The following is a 20990-nucleotide window of genomic DNA, read 5'->3' as shown; positions in this document are numbered from 1 at the left end:
TGCTTCATCATCAGCTGATAAAGGTTCTTGGAAAAATTGGCAATCACATAAGTTTATCTACGTCAAATTGAACACAATTTAAAACCATATTAACAACCTAAAACTGTGTTACAATTATACTGTTTCAAAGTCCATATTTTCTACAAGTCCAAGACTTGCGAGTCTTAAACCTTAAAACATATGTAAACCAGTTTGCTCACTAATAAACTAACATGGATTTAAAAGAACAACAACTTAAAAATAAAATAGACTTGAAGAAACATTAGCTTAATTTAACACACTTCTTAAAATGTGACGTAGAACCGTATAAAAATAATTCAATGAAATCTTCAGAGTCACTTTAATGGAGCAATCCTAGTGAGAACCTTTATCAGCTGATGATGACGCAAAAAGGGCGCCGAAACTAGTTCCGATTGAAATATATGTTGTAATTTCATCTAAACAACAGTTTTTATGTATTGAATAAGGTGGATCCAAATTATAATAAAAGTTGTATATGGTATGTTGTCACAAGTAAGCTTATTACCCCACACCCTAGAGATATTCAAGAATCTTTTTATTGCTGCACTGAGTTGTAGCTGGCGCCCTTCAAATAACGTATGTGTAAGTAAGCGGGTAAGAACCAAGTGTGAGTACAAGGTCTGACGATTGTGTATTTTATTTAATGAATATTAATTTTCATAATTTTCAATTTAAATTCAGATTAGTATGTTTTAAAGTTACTAAGGAGTTAGGAACTACTACAATTTATGTCGGGGTCTGATCATAGTTAAGGTTTGTGGCATTTGAGATTTTTGAAAGTTCTATAATACAGCATTTCTTAAAACCTAAGGAATTGAAATAGTGTTAAACAAATACCATAAATAATTAAGATTTATGTCAAGATCTGGGCTATCTAATATTATAGATCTAAGAAACTATACAGGGTCTCTCTTACAAACCCAGACCGAGCGCACAGTGTTTGTACTCTTCACTACAATTGCTGCCTCAGCCCAACTTACGGTGCAGGCAGCCGACCTGCTTTAAGCGTGTATGCAATCTTACATAAAATTTTACCTTATAAAAGATGCTGGAAGTGTCATCCTTCATAATGAGGGACTTCATAGATATCATTACGATTTTCTCCACACCAATAGCGAAAGTTATCACTGTGCATATGACAATTAAGCTGAAACCAGGCCTCATCCAAAAAGAACACAAGCTGTGGGTCGAGTAAATGATCATTCAATGATGCAAGTTACCACTCACAATATCTCACTCTTGTGGCTGGATCAGCAGGTTTCAAACAATGGGCCCGTGTAAACCTGTACGATTTGATGTGCAACAGCTTTGTAGCTCTGTGTGCAGAAGAAACCAAAACCCCTACTTATTGTGCTAATTTTGTTAATGATTTATTCGGTGACCATTCAAGATTCGCATTAATATCTTCTAGCTTTTTCTCTGTTAAAACTGTTCATGTGCGTGCATCTTTTTTATTGAGCACTGAGCCAGTGCAATGATAACTGTCTCACATGTTAACAGCTGAGATTCAGACTGGCTACTGATGCTAGGTCGAACTCGTGCACGCTCTTTGTAAGGTCAAGAATTATGTGCACGCCTCCCATACATCTGCTTGGTTCTGGGAGAGTAAAAACGCCGCTGTTCGGTCTGGGTTTATAAGAGTGTGCAGTGAGAATTCCCTATAAGGGATACCAGTGGGGAATGTAAAAATGTCCACTATTAAGAACTGACTGCTATTTGGTATAAAAAGAATGCTGTAAGAACTTTTTTGCATAACAAAATGTTTTACAGTAATATTCTGCAGTACAATATTTACAAAACACACAGCTGAGCATCTTTTTTTTATGAACTTAAAAGCTTTGAATATTTTCTAAGAGCATTTTTTTTTTTTTTTTTAAATACCATTTAACTTTCATTTTCCACACCTTTCAAAATGAACTGTAAAATTTTACAAAGAATGCTTAAGTACTGGTAACTGTTACAATCTCTCCACTACATATTCTGTATTATCCCTACACTCAGCTGCCGCATTTTCTTCGACAGCTCTGCTGCAGCCTTTCACTCTCTACTGCTGTGCTTGCCTGCTGTCATCTACTCTGCTGAACATGTCATCTCCCTCAAGACGCTGCAATCTTCGCCTCCTATGCCGCGCGTGCCTGTGCAACATCCATGGACACATGATTGTGACGTCGTGTTTCTGGAACATGCTGGCTTTCCTTTTCCGTATACATCTAGACTTTTCCATTGTGCTTTATATTCTTGGGCTCCACCTTACACAAATGAGTCTGTCTTCGTATCGGAGTGGTGGAGTACCGAACATCTGTGCTAATACCTGCCGACTGCTTGGTGAACAAGAACTGTGAACTTTTTCATTAGGCTATCTGGCCTCTACCCACTTTATGCTCTTGCCAGCTTATACCAGCGTTCGAAGTTATGCTTGCAGACTCCATTCTTCTTCTTTTTTTTAATACAGACTTTGCTTTGGACAATGAGAAATAACTTACATGGCCTGTTTGCGACGTGCATTACTAATTCCGCACCTGTGAGACTCCTTTTGTAAACATACCTGGTGAAGTGAATCTTTCCTATCGTTTCGATCCTTATTTCCTTTCCCCCCTTTTTTTTTTTCATTCTTACCCTGCATTCTTTCATTTGAGTTCTTTCATGATTAACTATACTCTACTATTATTGCATCTGGTTTTCACCGTTCGTAATTCTTTTCTTGATGTTCATTAAATTGTTGGATATTGTAAATGTGGCATATTTTTGCTCGCTTTCCGAGCTTTCATTTTTGGTATTGTTAGGCAAAATTCTTATCTGGTGTTTCCTATCTTCTGACAGATGTTTATTTATTCTACTTGTTGACTGTTAAATATATTTGTTTACCTTGTTTATATTTGCTTTTCTCTTGTCCTTTTTCACTTCCTCTGGGGGCTTTTTACCTTCTCGCTGTGCGTTTGGCTACTACTTATTTCACTCGTACTCTGCTTTTCTACTTTATCACTGTTAATATTTACTTACCCTAATATTTTCTTATTGCTAGTCTGCTAACAAAGTGTCTACTACTGCCCATAGTTCATTATATTTTGTAAGAGCATCATTTTTTTTTTTTCTTAAATACCATTTAACTTGCATTTTCCACGCCTTCCAAAATGAACTGAAAAATTTTACAAAGAATGCTTATGTACTAGTAACACAATAATCTGCTCATTTGTGTCACTTTAACATACTAAAGTACAAGAGTCTTTCTCTCTACAATAAAATCATGGCTATGACCTAAAGTAACTGGTTCAATATGAACTGGAACTGTTTTCTTACTAGAATGTTGCAGTTCTATAACTGAAGGAGAAAACATTGGAAATTTTGAATCAGAAATTGATTTCATTGACTCCTCAGTGCTATACTTTGAATCCAATTGGTTGTGAATATTATATTTCCATTGTTAGAAGTATGCTAAACATAAGTAGTAGTTTGATACTGCAGAACTGTGAAGTGCAGAATTATTACAGTAATAGGAAACAGTCCAGAAGAACTCAATGGGTACACAGCAAGTAATAAGTCTCTTGTTGAGTGCTTGAGTTCCAAAGCACCCACACAGAACCTATGCACATAAAAGAAAGTCAGAAGTACATCACTTACCGGGTCTCTGTATTGAATCAGCCAACTAAAACAGCTTATAATAGTTTTGTTTGGGTTCTTAAAATAAAAATGATCAAATTACCTGAAAGACAAAGTATCCCGGATCTTTCTCCTCTGGAACTGATGGTTGATACTTGGAGCAGTTGGTAAAAACAGGCTTGTGGTTATCTTGTACAATAAGTTTGTCCTTTGAAACACCCTGAAACATTACAAAGAGGACTTTAGCAAGGAAATTCCTGTGAAGTTTTTTTTGCAGTAGGTTTCCTTGAAGCAAACCTTTTTTGGCATCAAAACATTTTTGACTCTGAAATTATGTGAGATTATGTAATTACAACCTCTGTTTTTCACAGTGTAGCAACCACACAAATTCTTCAAAAATCATTTTTAACAGTGATTTTAAAACTAGAATTTCTTTCAGCCTATTGCAGCATACAGTGCCACAAGAACTTGAACTACATGATGAGCTATTCAACAGAATGATCATGCTTTAGAAAACAAATTTAAAGTAACTGTTATAAGTTATAAATGATCTTTGATAAGATGCAAATGGTGTACTACCCTGTGTACATTGAGAACAAAACTGGCATATCTAATTTAAGTTTTATTACACTGTACATATTTTATGACATTAAAAAAAAAAAAAAAAAAAATACAATTCAACAAATTATGTCAAACACCCAAAGACCAATGATAGCATATATACACGACTTTCCTCCTAACTACTAGCCTGAACATGGTAGAATGATAAAGCTTCAAAACGTGATTGTACTCCAAAGAACTCGGTACTGAAGTGCGAAAGAGAGCAAATGCAGCTTTGGTAAAATGGCGGCAGGTGATCGGTAGTTTTAGGCGATGCGAAAATTCACGTTTGGCTTAAATCCAAATATTTACCGCACTGTGATCATGAAATACATGAAGATAAATACTGACCAGTAACCAACCGATGTGAGCAAATGCTGAACACAATTAAGGTGAGGATGACTACGCTGGTCCACTGGCTTATGAAGACTCGACTGTATTACCAATGTCCATGAAAGAGAACACTAAGCATCGCATCAGTTACTGAAAAAAAAAATACTGGAAGCTCCCCTACGATTATATGGACATACAGTGTAATACAGAGTAACAAGGACAAAGTGGTAAAAAGAGCACTGCAACTCGGCTTAGTAGGCGAGCGACCATGGGAGCAACCCAAGGAAGATGCGAATGACCAATGTAAACAAGAGGGACGCTGCAGTCCGTGTCAAATGGAGACAAATGTACAGAAGGGACAACCCTGCCCGTAGGCTAGACAAAGAGGATGATGAAAAATTCCATAGAAAACAATCACTATAAACTGCACTCGCACATTTCAGGAATTGCAACAACAAGTCACGGTGCAACAGACCATTAGGGCCTTGGCCTACCAAAACGACTGCTGCCCAACCAGATGGCCTACAGATACTGGAATGCCATGTGGCCAGTGTGATGACATCCTCGGTTGTATTCCTCGGCTCCCTCGAGCAGGTTCCAGGAGTTGCAACCACATGGAAATGTCAATGGGCGATAAATATTTCAAGTCAGCTACCCAACAGGAATACTTCTGACTTCAGTATCCCGTGCTGAGTTATACAGGTGTGATTCTATGCCATACGTTCAAGTCATGTCACCACCCACGGTCAACACCAACGAATGTCTGGTGAGGACTCCACAGTAACCGCTATGACTGAAGAAAATTGACAAGAGCTCCAGCTTCAATTTCCCAGAAAGAAATGCTACTTGCAACCTGTATATAACGCAGCACTTGATAAATGTGGATATTCTTTGAGGTTAATGCATGCGTCTTCTTAGCAAATTCATTTCTGGAGAGAACAAATCTCTTAAATTCATCTATTCCGAATATTAAACAGCAATAAGAGAATATTGTTATTGGCTTTACGTCCCACTACCTACGTTGACGGTTTTCAGAGAGCAATAAGAGATGCACTTCCCGTCAAGCCCTCAGCTAGACAATATGAGAAAGGTTATTCTGTCATTCAGTTGACAGTTCAGAGGTCATACTTCTAAGGTTTGTGTTGTCCTCCTCTATCAAAATTGGATAACGGACTTAAGATGACTAATAGGTTAAATTATGATCTTTACACGTACTTAGTGATCACACAGACCTATGCAAAATGCAAAAGTCTGTATGGTGTAGACACATAATTCCATCTGCTAATGGTTGTACTGAGTGGCTCAGATGGTAAAGCCCAAGTCGTCGGGTTCGATCCTGGCTCAGTCCAGTGACAAAGGACGGCACCGAAACACGCCAGACTCGTTGCCGACACATACAAGAATTCCAGTGGGGCAAAATTTCCGGCACATCAGTGTCTCCGAAAGTCGTTACAGTAACTACTGTAGTTGAACGTAAAAGTAACAACATTATTATTTATCTCCAAAGTATTCATTCATATTGATGTAAATTAGTGAAAAAGGAGTAAAATATCAACAACTGAAATATCAACAATAGAACTATCTTTATCCAATCGTTATTTAATCTCATATACGTACATGCCTAAAGAAGAGTGTGTGTGTGAATGGCAAGAATGTTTAATCCATTTAGCCATTAGCGCAGACAATTTGTTCACTCTGATGGCATTGCAATAGTCAAGCTAACTTGACTGGCAGTTTTCTTTGGAGTAGATGGATGTCTCACAAATAGACTGTAACTCTGGACTGGAGCAAAGCTTTTGACTAGGTGTCACATCAAAGACTAAAACTTAACAACTATGGCATTCAGGGTAAACTGCTGGCGTGGCTAAAGTAATTTTTGGTGGGTCAAACACAATGTGTTGTATACGGAGGAGCCAAATCAGACCAAACCACAATTACTTCTGGAGTACGGTAATTCAGGGTAGTGTGATAGGGCCCCTCCTGTACACGATTTATCCTCTTGACTTACCGGATTGTGTAAATTCGACCATGGCGCAGTGTGCCAATGACAGTCATTTACAGAGCCATGAAAAGCAATAATAATTTGCACAATTACAATCAGATCTGGATAGTATAGCTCTGTGGCATGAGGTAAATAAAATGTATATAAATATTAAGAAGTGTAAATATATAAGACTAAGCACAGCTAGACAACCGCTCCAGAACCAACCTACTCTATGTGGAGTCCAACTACCGACTTCTAACTCTATCAAACTGCTCGGTATTCACATTACGGACAATCTAAAATGAAATAAGCACGTGGAGGAAGTGAAGTGCAAGGCATACAGAGCGCTAGATTTTGTCCGTAGATGTCTCTTGGTAGAAAGAAATAAAGCCCTACGAACGGCTTATATTTCCCTGGTGCGGCCCATACTACCATATAGCCTTCCTTCCTGGTACCCAAGGACAACGGAAAATAAGAGGAAACTAGAGGGTGTCCGGCGACGAGCAGAACGTTTAATTAACAAACACACTCCTTTAAACACAGCCAGGTCATTGCCAGCAGTGAACTCGTTATGTACACAAGTAGACGTAGCCTCCCTTAAGAAATCCCTGTCAGACAACACACACCTCTCCCCTTTCCACCGCCTGCAGCTTAATTACCGCTTAATAAAATATATTAAACTATTTCTTAACACTCTGTTAAGAGAGGCCAAGGAGTTACTTTTGTCCCTCCCTTCACCACAACTGCTTATTTAAATGGATATTATGCAAGGTCTGCTCATATCTGGAACCTTTTACCATCTGAGGTAAAACTACTTCCTCTTCCTCACTTCCTCCGTGCAGTAAACAAAATGTATATGTAAACAGAAACTCATATGCGATGTATATAACTTGTATAAATTAGAATTGTAAGAAAGATGGGTGCAAGTACAGTTGAATGTGGGCAAATGGGTATGCGTGAGGCGTGTGGGAGTGGCGCTTTTTTTTTTTTTTTTTTTTTTTTTTTTTTTTTTTTTTTTTTTGCAAGTTGCTTTACGTCGCACCGACACAGACAAGTCTTATGGCGACGATGGAACAGGAAGGAGCTACGAGTGGGAAGGAAGCGGCCGTGGCCTTAATTAGGTACAGCCCCAGCATTTGCCTGGTATGAAAATGGGAAACCACGGAAAACCATCTTCAGGGCTGCCGACAGTGGGGTTTGAACCCACTATCTCCTGAATACTGGATACTGGCCGCAATTAAGCGACTGCAGCTATCGAGCTCGGTGCGTGTGGGAGTGGTTGTAAATGAGTGTGAATATAGGGGTTATGAGTGAGAGTATAAATGGCTGGGTCTTCTTACTCTAATATGTACAGAATAAATCAATATAATAATTATTATTCTATGAGTACAATGTTTGGAGTGTAAATATGGAAATTTAAAGTTGTCTACGTATATCTAAATTATTCAGTGGAGTTTATGTACACATACATGTGGGGATGAAGGCACTTCAATGTATGTGGGGCTTGCCCTTTATCTACCACCCTTAATTATACATGTACAATTTAAGGTGAATAATAATAATAATAAATATAATAACTGGGAACGGTTCCCCTTCTTTGACTCTTTGTCACTTCTGCAAGGTCTTCCATCCACTTAAGAAGCACATTTAAAAGGTTCATCTGGCCTTAATTCTTTCTTTCTTTCTTTCTTACTTAATCCGGTCCTGTTGTACCATGAGGTGTCGAGGATACGAGGGATCTCAATCTACTCCTGTCTCCGGCAATGGCAACGGCCTCTCGTACAGTCCCCTCTCCTGCAGTGCTTCTCTAATCCCATCCTCCCATGTATTCCATGGTCTTCCTCGAGCCTTCCTTCCCTCCACTCTCGCCTCCCTCATTAACCTCGGCAAGCAGTCTATCGACATTCGGTGGACGTGGCCAAACCATCTCAATTGGTATTCTTGGATGGTTTTCTCTAGTGGCTTCATATTCAATACTTTCGGATGGCTGTATTCTGGATCCTGTCCCTCCTGGTTTTGTCCTCTACTTTCCGGAGGTATTTCATCTCTGCCGTCTGGATTCTGTTCTTGGTTCTTTTTGTTAGCATTGAGGATTCGCAGCCATCTGTCAATGTGGGTACAAAGGTGGATTTGTAAACGGCTAACTTTGTGCCCTTTGAGATCTCCTTGTTGAGGAAGTTTCTTCATATGGCATTAAACAAGCACCCTGCTCTTCCTAATCTTTGTGTTATTTCCTCCTCCAACTTCCCATCTGAGCCGATGATTGAGCCAAGATGCTTGAACTTGGTGACTTGGTCTAATGGTTTACTATCGACCATGATAATGTGTCTCTCCTCATTCCTGTTGATAACCATAGTCTTTGTCTTGTCCACATTCACCTCCATACCGTTTTTCTTAGGCCTATGCTCTTCCACTCATACGTTGATGCTGTGTTGTAGGTTTTGTTCGCTGGAGGCAACAACAATCAGGTCATCAACAAATACCAGGTCAGAAAATCGTACTGGCCGCATGAGGTAATTTCCGACCATCAATTTCTTGATTCTCTCATGACACAGCTTCATTATTTGGTCGAGGTACACGATGAAAAGAAGAGAGCTAAGACTGCAGCCTTGCCGGACTCCTTGTCTCATAGTGAACTCCTCAATTCTACAGTACACATATTTTCCAGACTTACTAGTATTATCAGTTACCAGCTCCGGATCTATACAGGCTGTCCTAGGAGGAATGGTGAATATTCAGGGATATGACTAGAACGATCATTTGAAGCGAAACGCATCATATGGACATATGCCGTATTTCGAATGGTTTCCAAAATAGAACACATTTAATGTACTTTTATTTTTGGGCTAGTGGAGCGCACTCAACCTCGTTGAAGTTTTGAAATGGGTACACGGTTTCCGCATGTAACACGTTCGTGTTCGTGGGACACTGACACGTGCAGAAAGTCGCCGTGAGCTGGTAGTAGACTAAGCTGCACCTTTTCGACAATGTGTTGCTGTTCCAGTACAGGTAGTTGAACTGCACGTTCAGAAGAAAAACGGGAACTTGGAAGAATATCTGTTACACGCAATGTGCTGAAAACTCTGGTAAACACTCGACTATCAGGAATTCGTCGTGTCGGAAAGCGCCGACGGTATTCCTCGACAGCAAGCAGGGGCACTACCATCGCAGAAGTCGTAAACATACACCACATCTGCACATTCATCAGTGTAGATGTGTGGAATTTAGGCAGCGCGTGTACAAACACTTAACCAATGCTTCTCTCTGATAAAATCTCAATCCCTCGTACTACTACACTCACAGCACGCCATGGACAACTGCGCGTTCAACGGATAGTTAATGGCAGAAAGACATCCCGAGCAAAGAGGTTGAAAGCAATGAGGTAGGTTGGGCTAAAATAAAACGTCAAAGAGGTTGAGTGGGTAAGACATATACGTGAGCGCCACTAGCCCAAAAGCAAATATACATTAAATATGTTCTATCTAGGAAACCATTCAGAATAGGGCATATGTCGTTATGAAGTTTTTTGCTTCAAATGATCATTCCTGTCGTATCCCTGAATTTTGACCATTCTTCCTGGGACAACCTGCGCAACATTTGCGCAACGTCCTGCCAAAAAATAAAAGCCCCGCCACCAGCACTCTTGGTGTTTGTCTATTTGGAAATGGACCAGAACGTCTGCAGCGTCCAATTTTACCAATAAAAATGTAAACTCGCATCCTCATCACGAGGTGGTGCAGCTATTTTCAGGCACACCCGCAAGTACCATTTCACAAACATACCAGCCCTCCCGCCATTCTTAAATTTCTGGCAGCAGCGGGAATCGAACCCAGGCTCCCGAGGACGGCAGCTAATAACACTAACCGTTACGCTACGGAGGCGGACATTTTACCAATAAAATGTTATAATTTGTCATTTAATCATGACTAGAACCAGCATGTTAAGACACTTAAATTTATCAAAATACGCAGGCGAAATATGTAAAATGGGCACTTCAGATTCAAAGAAAGGCAATCTGAAATAATAATAATAATAATAATAATAATAATAATAATAATAATAATAATAATATCACTACTTACATTTGAACATAATGTAGACTTCTGTGTATTACAAAACATTATAAGCCTATATTTTCAAAATCGGAGTGTTCCAACTCTCACTCCCATCGAACGGAATTATTGCCCGTTACCACAAGGTGTTTGTTTTTTGTTTTTTCTTTCTTTCTTTCTTTCAAATTCACCCGTGTTCTAACTGTCTCCTATCAGACAAAATATTTTTCACTGCTGAAAAAGGCCGTTGCAAATTAATTTATGTAATGGGGGCGTATTTAAAGGAGGAAATTGTAGATGGACTTACTCCTACGGTTTCTGAGAGTTCCCCTTTCCAAATTTAAGAATTTTCTGGAATACTAGATTTCCAAACATGTTTGCACTTTTCGCCGTGTAGCCAACTCGAGTAGCAAGTTTATATTCTAAGAAGTGTACCGTACCAAAAATAACAATAAAAAAGAATAATAGGTATAGCTTGAAAATGCAAATAAAAGAAAGGCACTGTCCCTGCCATTCCCAAATATACCAACTCTTCCGGATATGAACCCAGAAAGAAAAAAATTACCAAACATTCGGGCTCTAATCATGATCTTCAAAGAAGCCTCTATCAGTTGGATTCTCAAATAAAACAAGAAAGTATCGCCAGTGGCACTGCCTTCGTGATATACAGGCCACGGTTACTACACTAGTCTAGTAACCGTGATACAGGCCGTACTGTAGCTCTGACGACGTCACGCTTTGGGTGGGACTGGGAGGCGATACGCATCCGCGCCGCTTGAATAACACACTCATTTAGATTAGTTAAGAAACTGTTAACATCTTATAAAACCAAAAACTATTCATAAATATTTGTTCGTTCTGACATACAATGCATATCCTTCCCCGTAACGTTCTATTTCTCGCGCATATGCGTTCGTTTCCGTGAGTACCGGTACAGGCTAACACTTTCACTTTGAGACATATTCTTACGATTTCTATTAATTTTCTAGTCAACTGAAACGTTCACATCATACACACTGATAGAAAACAAGCAACCAATTAGGCCTACCAATACAATATACTAAAAATGTAAATTATTTCTGTACCACCAATTCAGTACCTACCTACAAGAGAGATTACGAGTAAGCTAACCTCCAACGATAACAAAACATTTACTGTCACCGTCATGAAATTCAGTTATTGTTTAAAAATGCAGATTTTTAAACAGCAAATAATACCTATACAATTATTTTCATGGAATAACCCTGTTCCAATGTCTATGATATGAAATTTGATAGGAAAAATCTCAGCAGTATTATTTCACAATATATTTCTACCTAAAATGGTAAAATGCATAAATTGGACTTGAATTTTCAAATACGGTACACCGAATTCAAATAAGCTGCAAGTCCGATTACATAAAAATATGTCTAATGTAACCCATGTTTTTGACATAAGAAATTTTAATTCACCATCTGGACGAGTCACTCTTATTTCCTTCAGGATTTAGTCTTCAGGAAAGTGGTTACTACATACAACTGTGTGGTGATTAACTATGAATTTCTCCCTAGGAATAGCCTTCTTCCATAACCTAACTCTTTCCTCATCAGAAGGAAATACAAATACTGGAATGTACTCTCCTCGTTTAATTTTGGCTTTGCAGCCAGGCACACAGCAATTCTTAGTATGGTGATTTCTCTTACTGGTAACCTTCATTATCTACACATCGTGCTTGATAATGAAACTCTGAATGCACTAACTCAATTCGTTTTACACTGTGTATATAACATTACACAAATAAACTACAAAATTAAAACACAGCAGAGCGATTTTCTTAACCTATAGCCTTACATGAATACACGCTAACACTAAGTTTTCTTCACTAATTGAGGACTTTTCACTTAATAATGCAATCGATATCTATCTGAGTAAACATGCGGCCAACGTTAAAAATTTAAGTGAAACACCGAAGAATTCCCATGTAACTCAACTAACTCACGTGCTAAACTTCCCCCCTAACGATCAGCTGATTGCTTTCCCGCGCTTGCTACAGTACGGCCTGTACTTCACGAAGGCAGTGCCAGTGGGAAGAGTCATATCGCCACAATCTTTACTGTAACAGGGTTCAATTAAATTCAACTGCTTTGATGACTGGCGATTTCTTTTTTTATTATTATTATCAGTGTATTTCCCTCGCTCCACATCCGATTTGAGGGAAGTGGATCCGCTATCATTTTCTCTGGGGACATCGACATCGACTTCATAAGGCCTAAAATTCATTCTTTTCTTGTTGGACATATTTATATCTGAAATCCTGCATTCGATTTCTAAGCCTTTTAGCTACTCCACTTATTTATTTCACGTTCCCTTACAAAGACACACACACTTACTTTATAAGAAATACTAGGCCTACATGAAAATGTATAGAAAAGGAAGGAAATAGAAGTACTACACAATGTAAAGATAAATTTACCTCATAACCAGAATGGCCAACATAGAGCATGTCATCCAGGGAAAGAGTCAAAACTATCGCAAAATAATTTGTATGAACTCCAGAATGACCAATCCACCACCAACCGAAGAAATGGCGCCAAAGATAAGCAAGCAGAAAAAAATCAAGAATAACAAAAAACCGTCGATATCAACCCAAATCTGTAGCATCTGGGTCCCCTAAACACACACACACACACACACACACACACACACACATATATATATATATATATATATATATATATATATAGACCCGGGCGTGATTGTTACCAGTGGCATAAATAAAACTCTGCATCACCAGAAAAAGAAAGTTTCATAACAGCTACCACTATTTTCTACCGTGATTTATATTCTCTTAGGCTTTTTTTTTTTGTATTGCCAGGATCCAACAACCAGCTGGAAATTATTGATGCACATGAGCTAGCTCCTCCAGGATAATGAAAAATGGTCCAGTCTTGGAATACTTTTACAGCAATAATGTAAGTGCCTTTGCTAGCAACACCAAGTGTTTACAGTTACCTATGTATGTCTAGTATAGACTAGATCAAATTTGTTACTTTTACGTAATCTGTCTCAGCTTCATCCCTGTTTTTGACAATATACCTCAGTCACTTTCATATGTAATTCCACATTAATTGATGTGATGGGAGCCTATTTAAACGAGGGAATTGTAGATTGACTTACTTCTACGGTTACTGAGAGATCTCCTTTCAAAATCTAAAAATTTTCTGGAATCCAAGATTTTCAAACCTAATATGTTTGCACTTTCACAATGCAGCCAACCGGAATAGCAGATTTATATTATAAAAAGTGTATCGTACCAAAATATACGAAAAGCATTTGGGGAACTTGAATAATTTTCAATTAAAGCTATCTTCGTGCATTTGCCTGCCTCTCGCCCGGAGGCCCCGGGTTCGATTCCCGGCCAGGTCAGGAATTTTTCTCTCGACCTGAGGGCTGGTTCGAGGCCCACTCAGTCTACGTGATTAGAATTGAGGAGCTATCTGACGGTGAGATGGCGGCCCCGGTCTCGAAAGCCCAGAATAACGGCCGAGAGGATGCGTCGTGCTGACCACACGACCCCTCTTTATCTACAACCCTTCGGGCTGAGCAGCGGTCGCTGGGCAGGCCAAGGCCCTTTCAAGGGCGTTAAGTGCCGTGGGATTGGGGAAAGGCTACACAACTTGTAATATGGAATGTAGGCTTAATAAGAGAGAAATACGTGGAGGGGGACAAATAAACGTTGTTGGTACGCTTGGATATTACAAGAAAGTAAAAGAAAAAGACATATACACGCAATTCGCTGCTAAATGGCATTTTAAATTAAATTCAAACTGAAGACCATACAATTATTATGACAGGTACAAATTAATAATTATTCCTCTTCTTCACTCGAGTTTGTTTCTTCACGAACGTAGTAACTGTGGTACCAGCTTTAAAATAAAACAAAAAGAACTAGGTAGAATTCACACAAACTGGTTGCTAACAAGGCAAGAATGTTGAATCCACTTAACCATTAGTCCAGACAATCCACTCAGTCTTGTCACATTGCAGGTGTCAAGCTACCATTTCATCATGGACAAAAGAATTGCTTGAGAAAATATTGCCTTTCTCATTAATTAATTAATGAAATTACTTACACTTGATGAGGTACTTCGCAAATGCAGTCGTGCTCCATGAGGTGCTACACTTGCTACAGTTAGGTGACGAGAGTGACGAAGCCTTGTGACCCCAGTGTGGTGTGTCCTGTGTCCATGTACGGGATCTGGAAATAAAAAGTCATTATTAAAAGTCATTATTTAACATGAAATATGAGCCTGAATTAAAGAACAAACAAAGAATACCGTTGGTGCTGCTGATATTAATTTCATGTACAATAATAATAATAATAATAATAATAATAATAATAATAATAATAATAATAATAATACCCGCGTGGGGATTTACCGGTTACCTCCATCGGGCGCGTCTCATTGGAATTGGGGAAGCTCGCTGGCTCTGCCGCCAGCAGAGTCAGAGGTTAGTAGGGAAATAAAATACCACCGTGAAAAAAAACTGGTCCCTTGCCAGGGTTACGGCGAAGACTAGTAAATGACCAGAAGCCAGAAAACATCTTGAGGCAACCTCTAGGGCTAACAACCCTAGTTGTAAAAGGATGGGTACCCGTCCAAAGCAAAGTCAAGTCAAAAAGCATGATGGCACAACATTTCAAGAAACATACCCCAGGGGGTAAATCTTCGGATAAATCCCTCGTCGTGAATGCCACGGCGCACGAGTCTCATTCGGATTCTGGGGGAGACTCGACATCATGCAAGAGACGAGTCGGAGCGTCTCGGTGTACCCCGAAGAGTCAAAAACTCAGGCCAAAATCTAAAACCTTTCTAGCAACTTTCAACAGAAATTCACTTACACAAACTGGCAAGCTGAAAACCCTCACCAAAGCTCTTCACGAAAAACAGATATCCATAATGGCCCTACAGGAAACAAGGTACCCAGATGAAGAGATTTTTGAATCCGAAGGCTACCGATTTTTCAAGAGCAAAGCGCAAAGAGGAATCCTCAATGGAGCTGTGATGCTTGGAACCGCGTTTGCTGTTAGAACCAAGATCCTTAAATCGGTTGCAAATTTCGAACCTGTGAATGACAGATTGTCTATACTCACAATTAAATGCGCGAACAAAACCTACGCCCTAGTTAACGCACATGCTCCTACAAACGATAAGAACAAGTCTGATCCAGACGAAGTTGATAATTTCTGGGACCTACTGGATGAAAAATTAAACAAAATCCCCAAACACCATGTCAAGCTTCTTTTGGGTGACTTCAATGCCCAACTAGGACGTGAACAGAAGTACATGAAAGTTATAGGAAATTACCCTGCTCACAAAAGAACCAATCCCAACGGCAAAAGACTGGTGTCCATTTGCGAAAATCACAACCTGCAGGTCATGTCGACCCACTTTCGCCATCTACCCAGAAAGCAAATGACTTGGCGTTCTCCCGTCCAAGTTCTCGGAGAGTTCCAAATTGATCATGTTTTAATCTCCAGGAGAAACAGCCCTGAGATTATGAATGTCAAGGTAAAGAAAGGCATCAATGTGGCCTCAGATCATTATATGTCTCTTACCAAATTCAAACCAATTCCCGCAAACACAAGGAAGCCAACCAAAGAGATCACACGCTTCGACAATGATCAACTTCGGCAAAGGGTCGAGGAGTTCCAGGAGAAGGCTAGACCAAATGACACTGACTTTAACAACGCCAAAAGTCTCCTTGTTGAGGCCGCCAAAAACATTGCAGAAATCAAGAGAAGCAAAAGCATGCCTGGTGGAATGGTACCTGCGAATCAGTCCTCCAAGAAAGACTCAATGCGTGGAAACAGTACTACTCTACGAAATCAGAAAATGATTGGGTAACCTACAAAACCCAACGTGCCCAAGCAGCTAGGGTGTTCAGAACTGAGAAACGTAAATACGAAAAATCTCTCATTGAAAATATAGAACAAAACTTTAGGAAGAATGAAAGCAGAGAGTACTACAGAGCCTTCAAATGCAAACTCACTGGCTATAAACCACCATCTCTATGCTTTGAGCGAAAGGACGGCACACTGGCGACGTCAAATGAAGAAAATTGCAGCATTCTGGCAGATTACTTCAAGAATTTACTTAATTGCTCTAAACCGCAAAGCGCCATTGAGACCAAGGAACCCTTACTCAGGTACCCAGATTCCAGACCACCCGACAGAGATGAAATCAAGCGCCACATTGCCCGTCTCAAAAATAACAAAGCGCCGGGAGAAGACTCAGTAGTAGCAGAACTATGGAAATATGCCCCTGAGGAATCACTTGATATCTTGCAAAAGCAAATAGAAGAAATTTGGAACAAGCAGACCCTACCCGAAGATTGGAAAATAGCTTTGATCCATTCATTACACAAAAAAGGCAGCATGAAGAACATCAACAACTACAGAGAAATATCTTTGCTACCCGTGACTTACAAAATTCTATCACTTGCCATCCTGGAGCGTTTGGAAGCACAAGTCGAACATCAAATAGGTGAATACCAAGGAGGGTTCAGAAAAGGTCGCTCAACAGCTGAACAGATCCAAAATCTCAAAACGATCATCAGATATTGTACTCTAAGGTCCAAGCAGTATGTGTCTGTCTTTGTGGACTTTAAGAAAGCGTACGACTCCATTGACCGGGAAGTCCTGCTAAACATCTTAAATGAATTTGGAGTTGATCTGAAACTGCTGGCATTAATTAGAGCCACCCTGACCGATACAAAATCCAAGGTGAAGTTCCACGGATGTCTCTCGCATTCCTTTGACATCAAAACAGGAGTCGACAAGGTGATGGGCTATCCCCGATACTCTTCAACTGTGTTCTTGAAAAGATCATCAGAACCTGGCGGGTGAGATTACAGGAAACCAACTACAGTCCATTAAGAATAGGAACCAAATCCAAGGGGATCGCAACAGACTGCTTAGCATTTGCCGATGATATTGCTGTTCTCTCAAACGACACAGAAACCGCTAGAGCTCAAGTTGAAATTTTAAAGGAAATTGCCGAACAAACTGGTTTGCAGATATCGTTTGAGAAAACAGAAGTAATAACTAACATCAAGGAGGCTCCACCAAAACTCCATACGAAATACGGGGACATCACCCGAGTAGACAAATTCAAATACCTGGGTGAGATCATCATGAAAAATGGACTGGACAAAGAAGCACTTCAGGAGCGAGTACGCAAACTGGAAATAGCCTACCAAACATTTCGCACAATCTACAACAAAAAATGCCTTTCCCAAAACACCAAGATGCGTCACTATGAAACAGTTCTGAAGCCAGTAGTTCTATATGCAGCCGAAACTCTGTCTCTAAATGCCAACAAAGGACTCCTTGAAGAACTGGAGAAAAGAGAACGCAAAATTGTGAGAGGAATCTTGGGATCAAAGTACAGAAATGGAATCCATCAAAAGAGATCCAACAAGGAAGTCTACAGCAAAATAGAGAAAATTACCGACACAATCAGAAAAAGACGGGCACGATTTTACGGTCATCTGAAAAGAATGGACGGAAGAAAGTTAACTAAAGAAATCTTTCACTTTTTTGATTCAAACCCCAAAACCACAATTCCCAGGTTTAGAAATACCAAAGAAGACCTGCAAATGCTACATATCTCAGCTGAAGACGCCCTTAACAGAGATCTCTTCCGCAAGAAAATATTGACGAACGGGCTAAACCGAGACGAGCAACCGAAGAGAAGACACGGTGCCCCTTGGACAGAGGAGCGTAAGCAGGCCCACTCACAAAGAATGAGGGAAATTTGGGCTCTAAAGAAGGCCAAGTTCAGTGTCAAATGCAACAAGACTTAACGTGGTCCTTGATGGCCCCAGCGAATAATAATAATAATAATAATAATAATAATAATAATAATAATAATAATAATAATAAATCTACCGACGCGAGGCGAGCGTATTTGTGTACCTTCAAACAGACCTAAAACTCACTATGGCTGCTGTTTTCGTCCGAATTCGAACCTAAATCCTCCGAAGAACAACGGCTACTTAAGACCGAAGGTCTAACCTAGTGGACCTACTGTCATACAGTAGATTCGCGGGAGGGCGTCAGAATGTTTAACTACGCCATTTAGAGACCCAGAAGGACTGAGTGTGGCTTTTTTTGCAAGGTTTTCAAGTACCTGTTCCGGGATATATTACATAATACTACCTTACTCCTTTTCCAACAACACCAGTTCAATCCCGATTAAAAATGAATTAAAATTACATCGCAATAATACGGCCTATGACAGTTTTCACAAATACATACATAATATACATAGTGGATAACCTAAAATTGCACTCCAAATATTTCTGAAATGCAACGTGCTACTGATTTGCTGTGTTCACTGAATTGAAGTGTAACCCAAGGCTCAAAACTGTAGCCCATACACAGATTCCAATAATTATTTGTACATTATTTTAGAAAGTCACATTTTCAAACTGAACAATGCCTATTGACAGTAACAAAATAAAACTATAAAACTAGAGTAAATTAGAATGTAAATGGTGTTTGTATTATTCTAGTACAAGTAGTTGACGAGCTATCGGTTTTTTTTTAATTTTATTCTTAATTTGTTGATATATTGGCGTTAGGCTTCGGACCAAGCGTTCCACTGAAGTATTTTAAACTCCATCATTAGACGTGAAAAGACTCGCAATCATATTCTGAATAACAGTCAGACTGAAGGCTGTTTGGTGAGGAATGAACCTGGGTTATCAAGAGCATGATAAGGTTAAAAATCTTATCTATGATTGTATTGTTTCTAAGCTGTGCATTTGGCATCCTGTTATGTGGCTGAGGAGGATATGGATTATGAGATACAGGACTGTAAGATACATGTTGAGGGATAAATAATCGTTCTGAGATCGGAGGAAATTGAGGCTGATGAAGTGGATGTGGGGTACGTCTCGGTGACTTGTACTGATTGACAGACTGGCCTGATGGGTACCTAATACTAGAATTCTGTGGCTGAATAAGTTGATGAGGTTGTGATTGTTTTCGTCGTCGTTACTGTTGCGGCTGCTGCTGCTGTATTTGTTGTATCTGAAGTAGTGGTGGATGTTGATGAGAAATATCCTCTTTGTGTAGTTGAAAATAAGGAATCTTGCTCACTGGAGGCGTTAACGGGGCAACTGTTCCAATGGATGTCACATCTGATCGTACAGGGGCTGATGGTAGCAGAGGGATTGTTACGTGTTGTGCTGAGAGAGGAGCGAATTCTTGGTGGCATTGCCAGTTAAATGTGGGCTTATTTACAGCCGTCGCATATCGTCGGTTATTATATAAACTGAGTGCACTTTCTTGTGAAATGTTATTGTGAGCCATTAGATGTTTGATTTCGGCCCACTTTTTATATTCTAGACATTCTCAGTCGGTAGACAGATGAAGTCCTTGACAGTGAACACAGACAGGGGCTACAGTTTCGGGACACGGTCTTATATCGTGAGGGTCACTACAGTGACTGCAACGTCGATTACTACGACACTGTGACGTAGAATGTTTGAACCGTAAACATCGTTCACATTGTAATAGTGGAAGTACGTAAGGTTGAATGGCACAGCGTGTGCCTAGAATGTAAACATATGGTGGTAGGCACTGTGCTCGGAACGTGATTAAGCAGACCGGAATTTGGTGGGATTCCCCAGTCGATGCTTTCCTTGTAAAGCGTTTAATGTTCACGATAGGGACTTCGCATTGAGCTTCTTGTAAAAGTCCGTTTTCACTGAGTGAAATATCTACATCCTTAATAATTCCAAGCGTATGAACAACACTGTGAGGGATATATACATTAAGATGTCTATCTTTAAAAATTGGAGATTCTATTATGTGATTAGCTATTGAACCTAATACAGTTTCCACACGTTATCTTTTGCGTCCTGTTTTCGAATTTTTTTTTTTTTTTTTTTTTTTGGAACAAATACTTTCTTGGAGCATTAGCCCACCAAATTCAAATTGGATGCAAATTACCAACAGTTTTTTTATGTTCCTTCTATAATTATAAAGAAAGGGCCATTATCAGTTTTAGAATAACGGTTATTTTGACTATGAAGGGATTTCAACTGGTTAAGCACATGGGTAACCTCATCTGACTTAATATTATTCCCACATTCCATTCGGTCCGTATTGGCAGGTTCCAAACTACCCATTTCAAGTGTTCCATCTTGGACTATCGCTGAATCTACTAATGATTTGTTGGCACGAAGACGTTTAGGTTGATGGCACATTGGATCACATACATCGGATTGAGAAATCAATTACCTGGTATTAATGGTCGTTGTACAGGTCCGATATAAGATGTGTTGGTTGTTGTATTTCCTTGTGGTTGATGAATTTCATTTGACGGATCCATTGGGACAGCTGCTTCCTT

The 20990-nt window shown here is 39.5% G+C and overlaps 1 protein-coding gene across 1 annotated transcript in view; it reads right to left on the bottom strand.

Moving 5' to 3' along the window:
* Positions 1-20990, bottom strand: part of shg (shotgun) — a 159134-nt gene that overhangs the window by 125071 nt on the left and 13073 nt on the right. The window contains exons 2-3 of the mRNA XM_067139957.2: positions 14700-14824; positions 3722-3838 (exon numbers count right to left, since the gene is read on the bottom strand). Coding sequence (XP_066996058.2) covers positions 3722-3838; positions 14700-14824 — 242 coding nt within the window. The remainder of the gene's footprint in view (positions 1-3721; positions 3839-14699; positions 14825-20990) is intronic.

The sequence above is a fragment of the Anabrus simplex genome, chromosome 2 (genome assembly GCF_040414725.1).
Source record: "Anabrus simplex isolate iqAnaSimp1 chromosome 2, ASM4041472v1, whole genome shotgun sequence".
Lineage (NCBI taxonomy): Eukaryota > Metazoa > Arthropoda > Insecta > Orthoptera > Tettigoniidae > Anabrus > Anabrus simplex.
The sequence above is the reverse complement of the archived record's forward strand: the minus strand, read 5'-3'. Positions and strand labels throughout refer to the sequence as shown.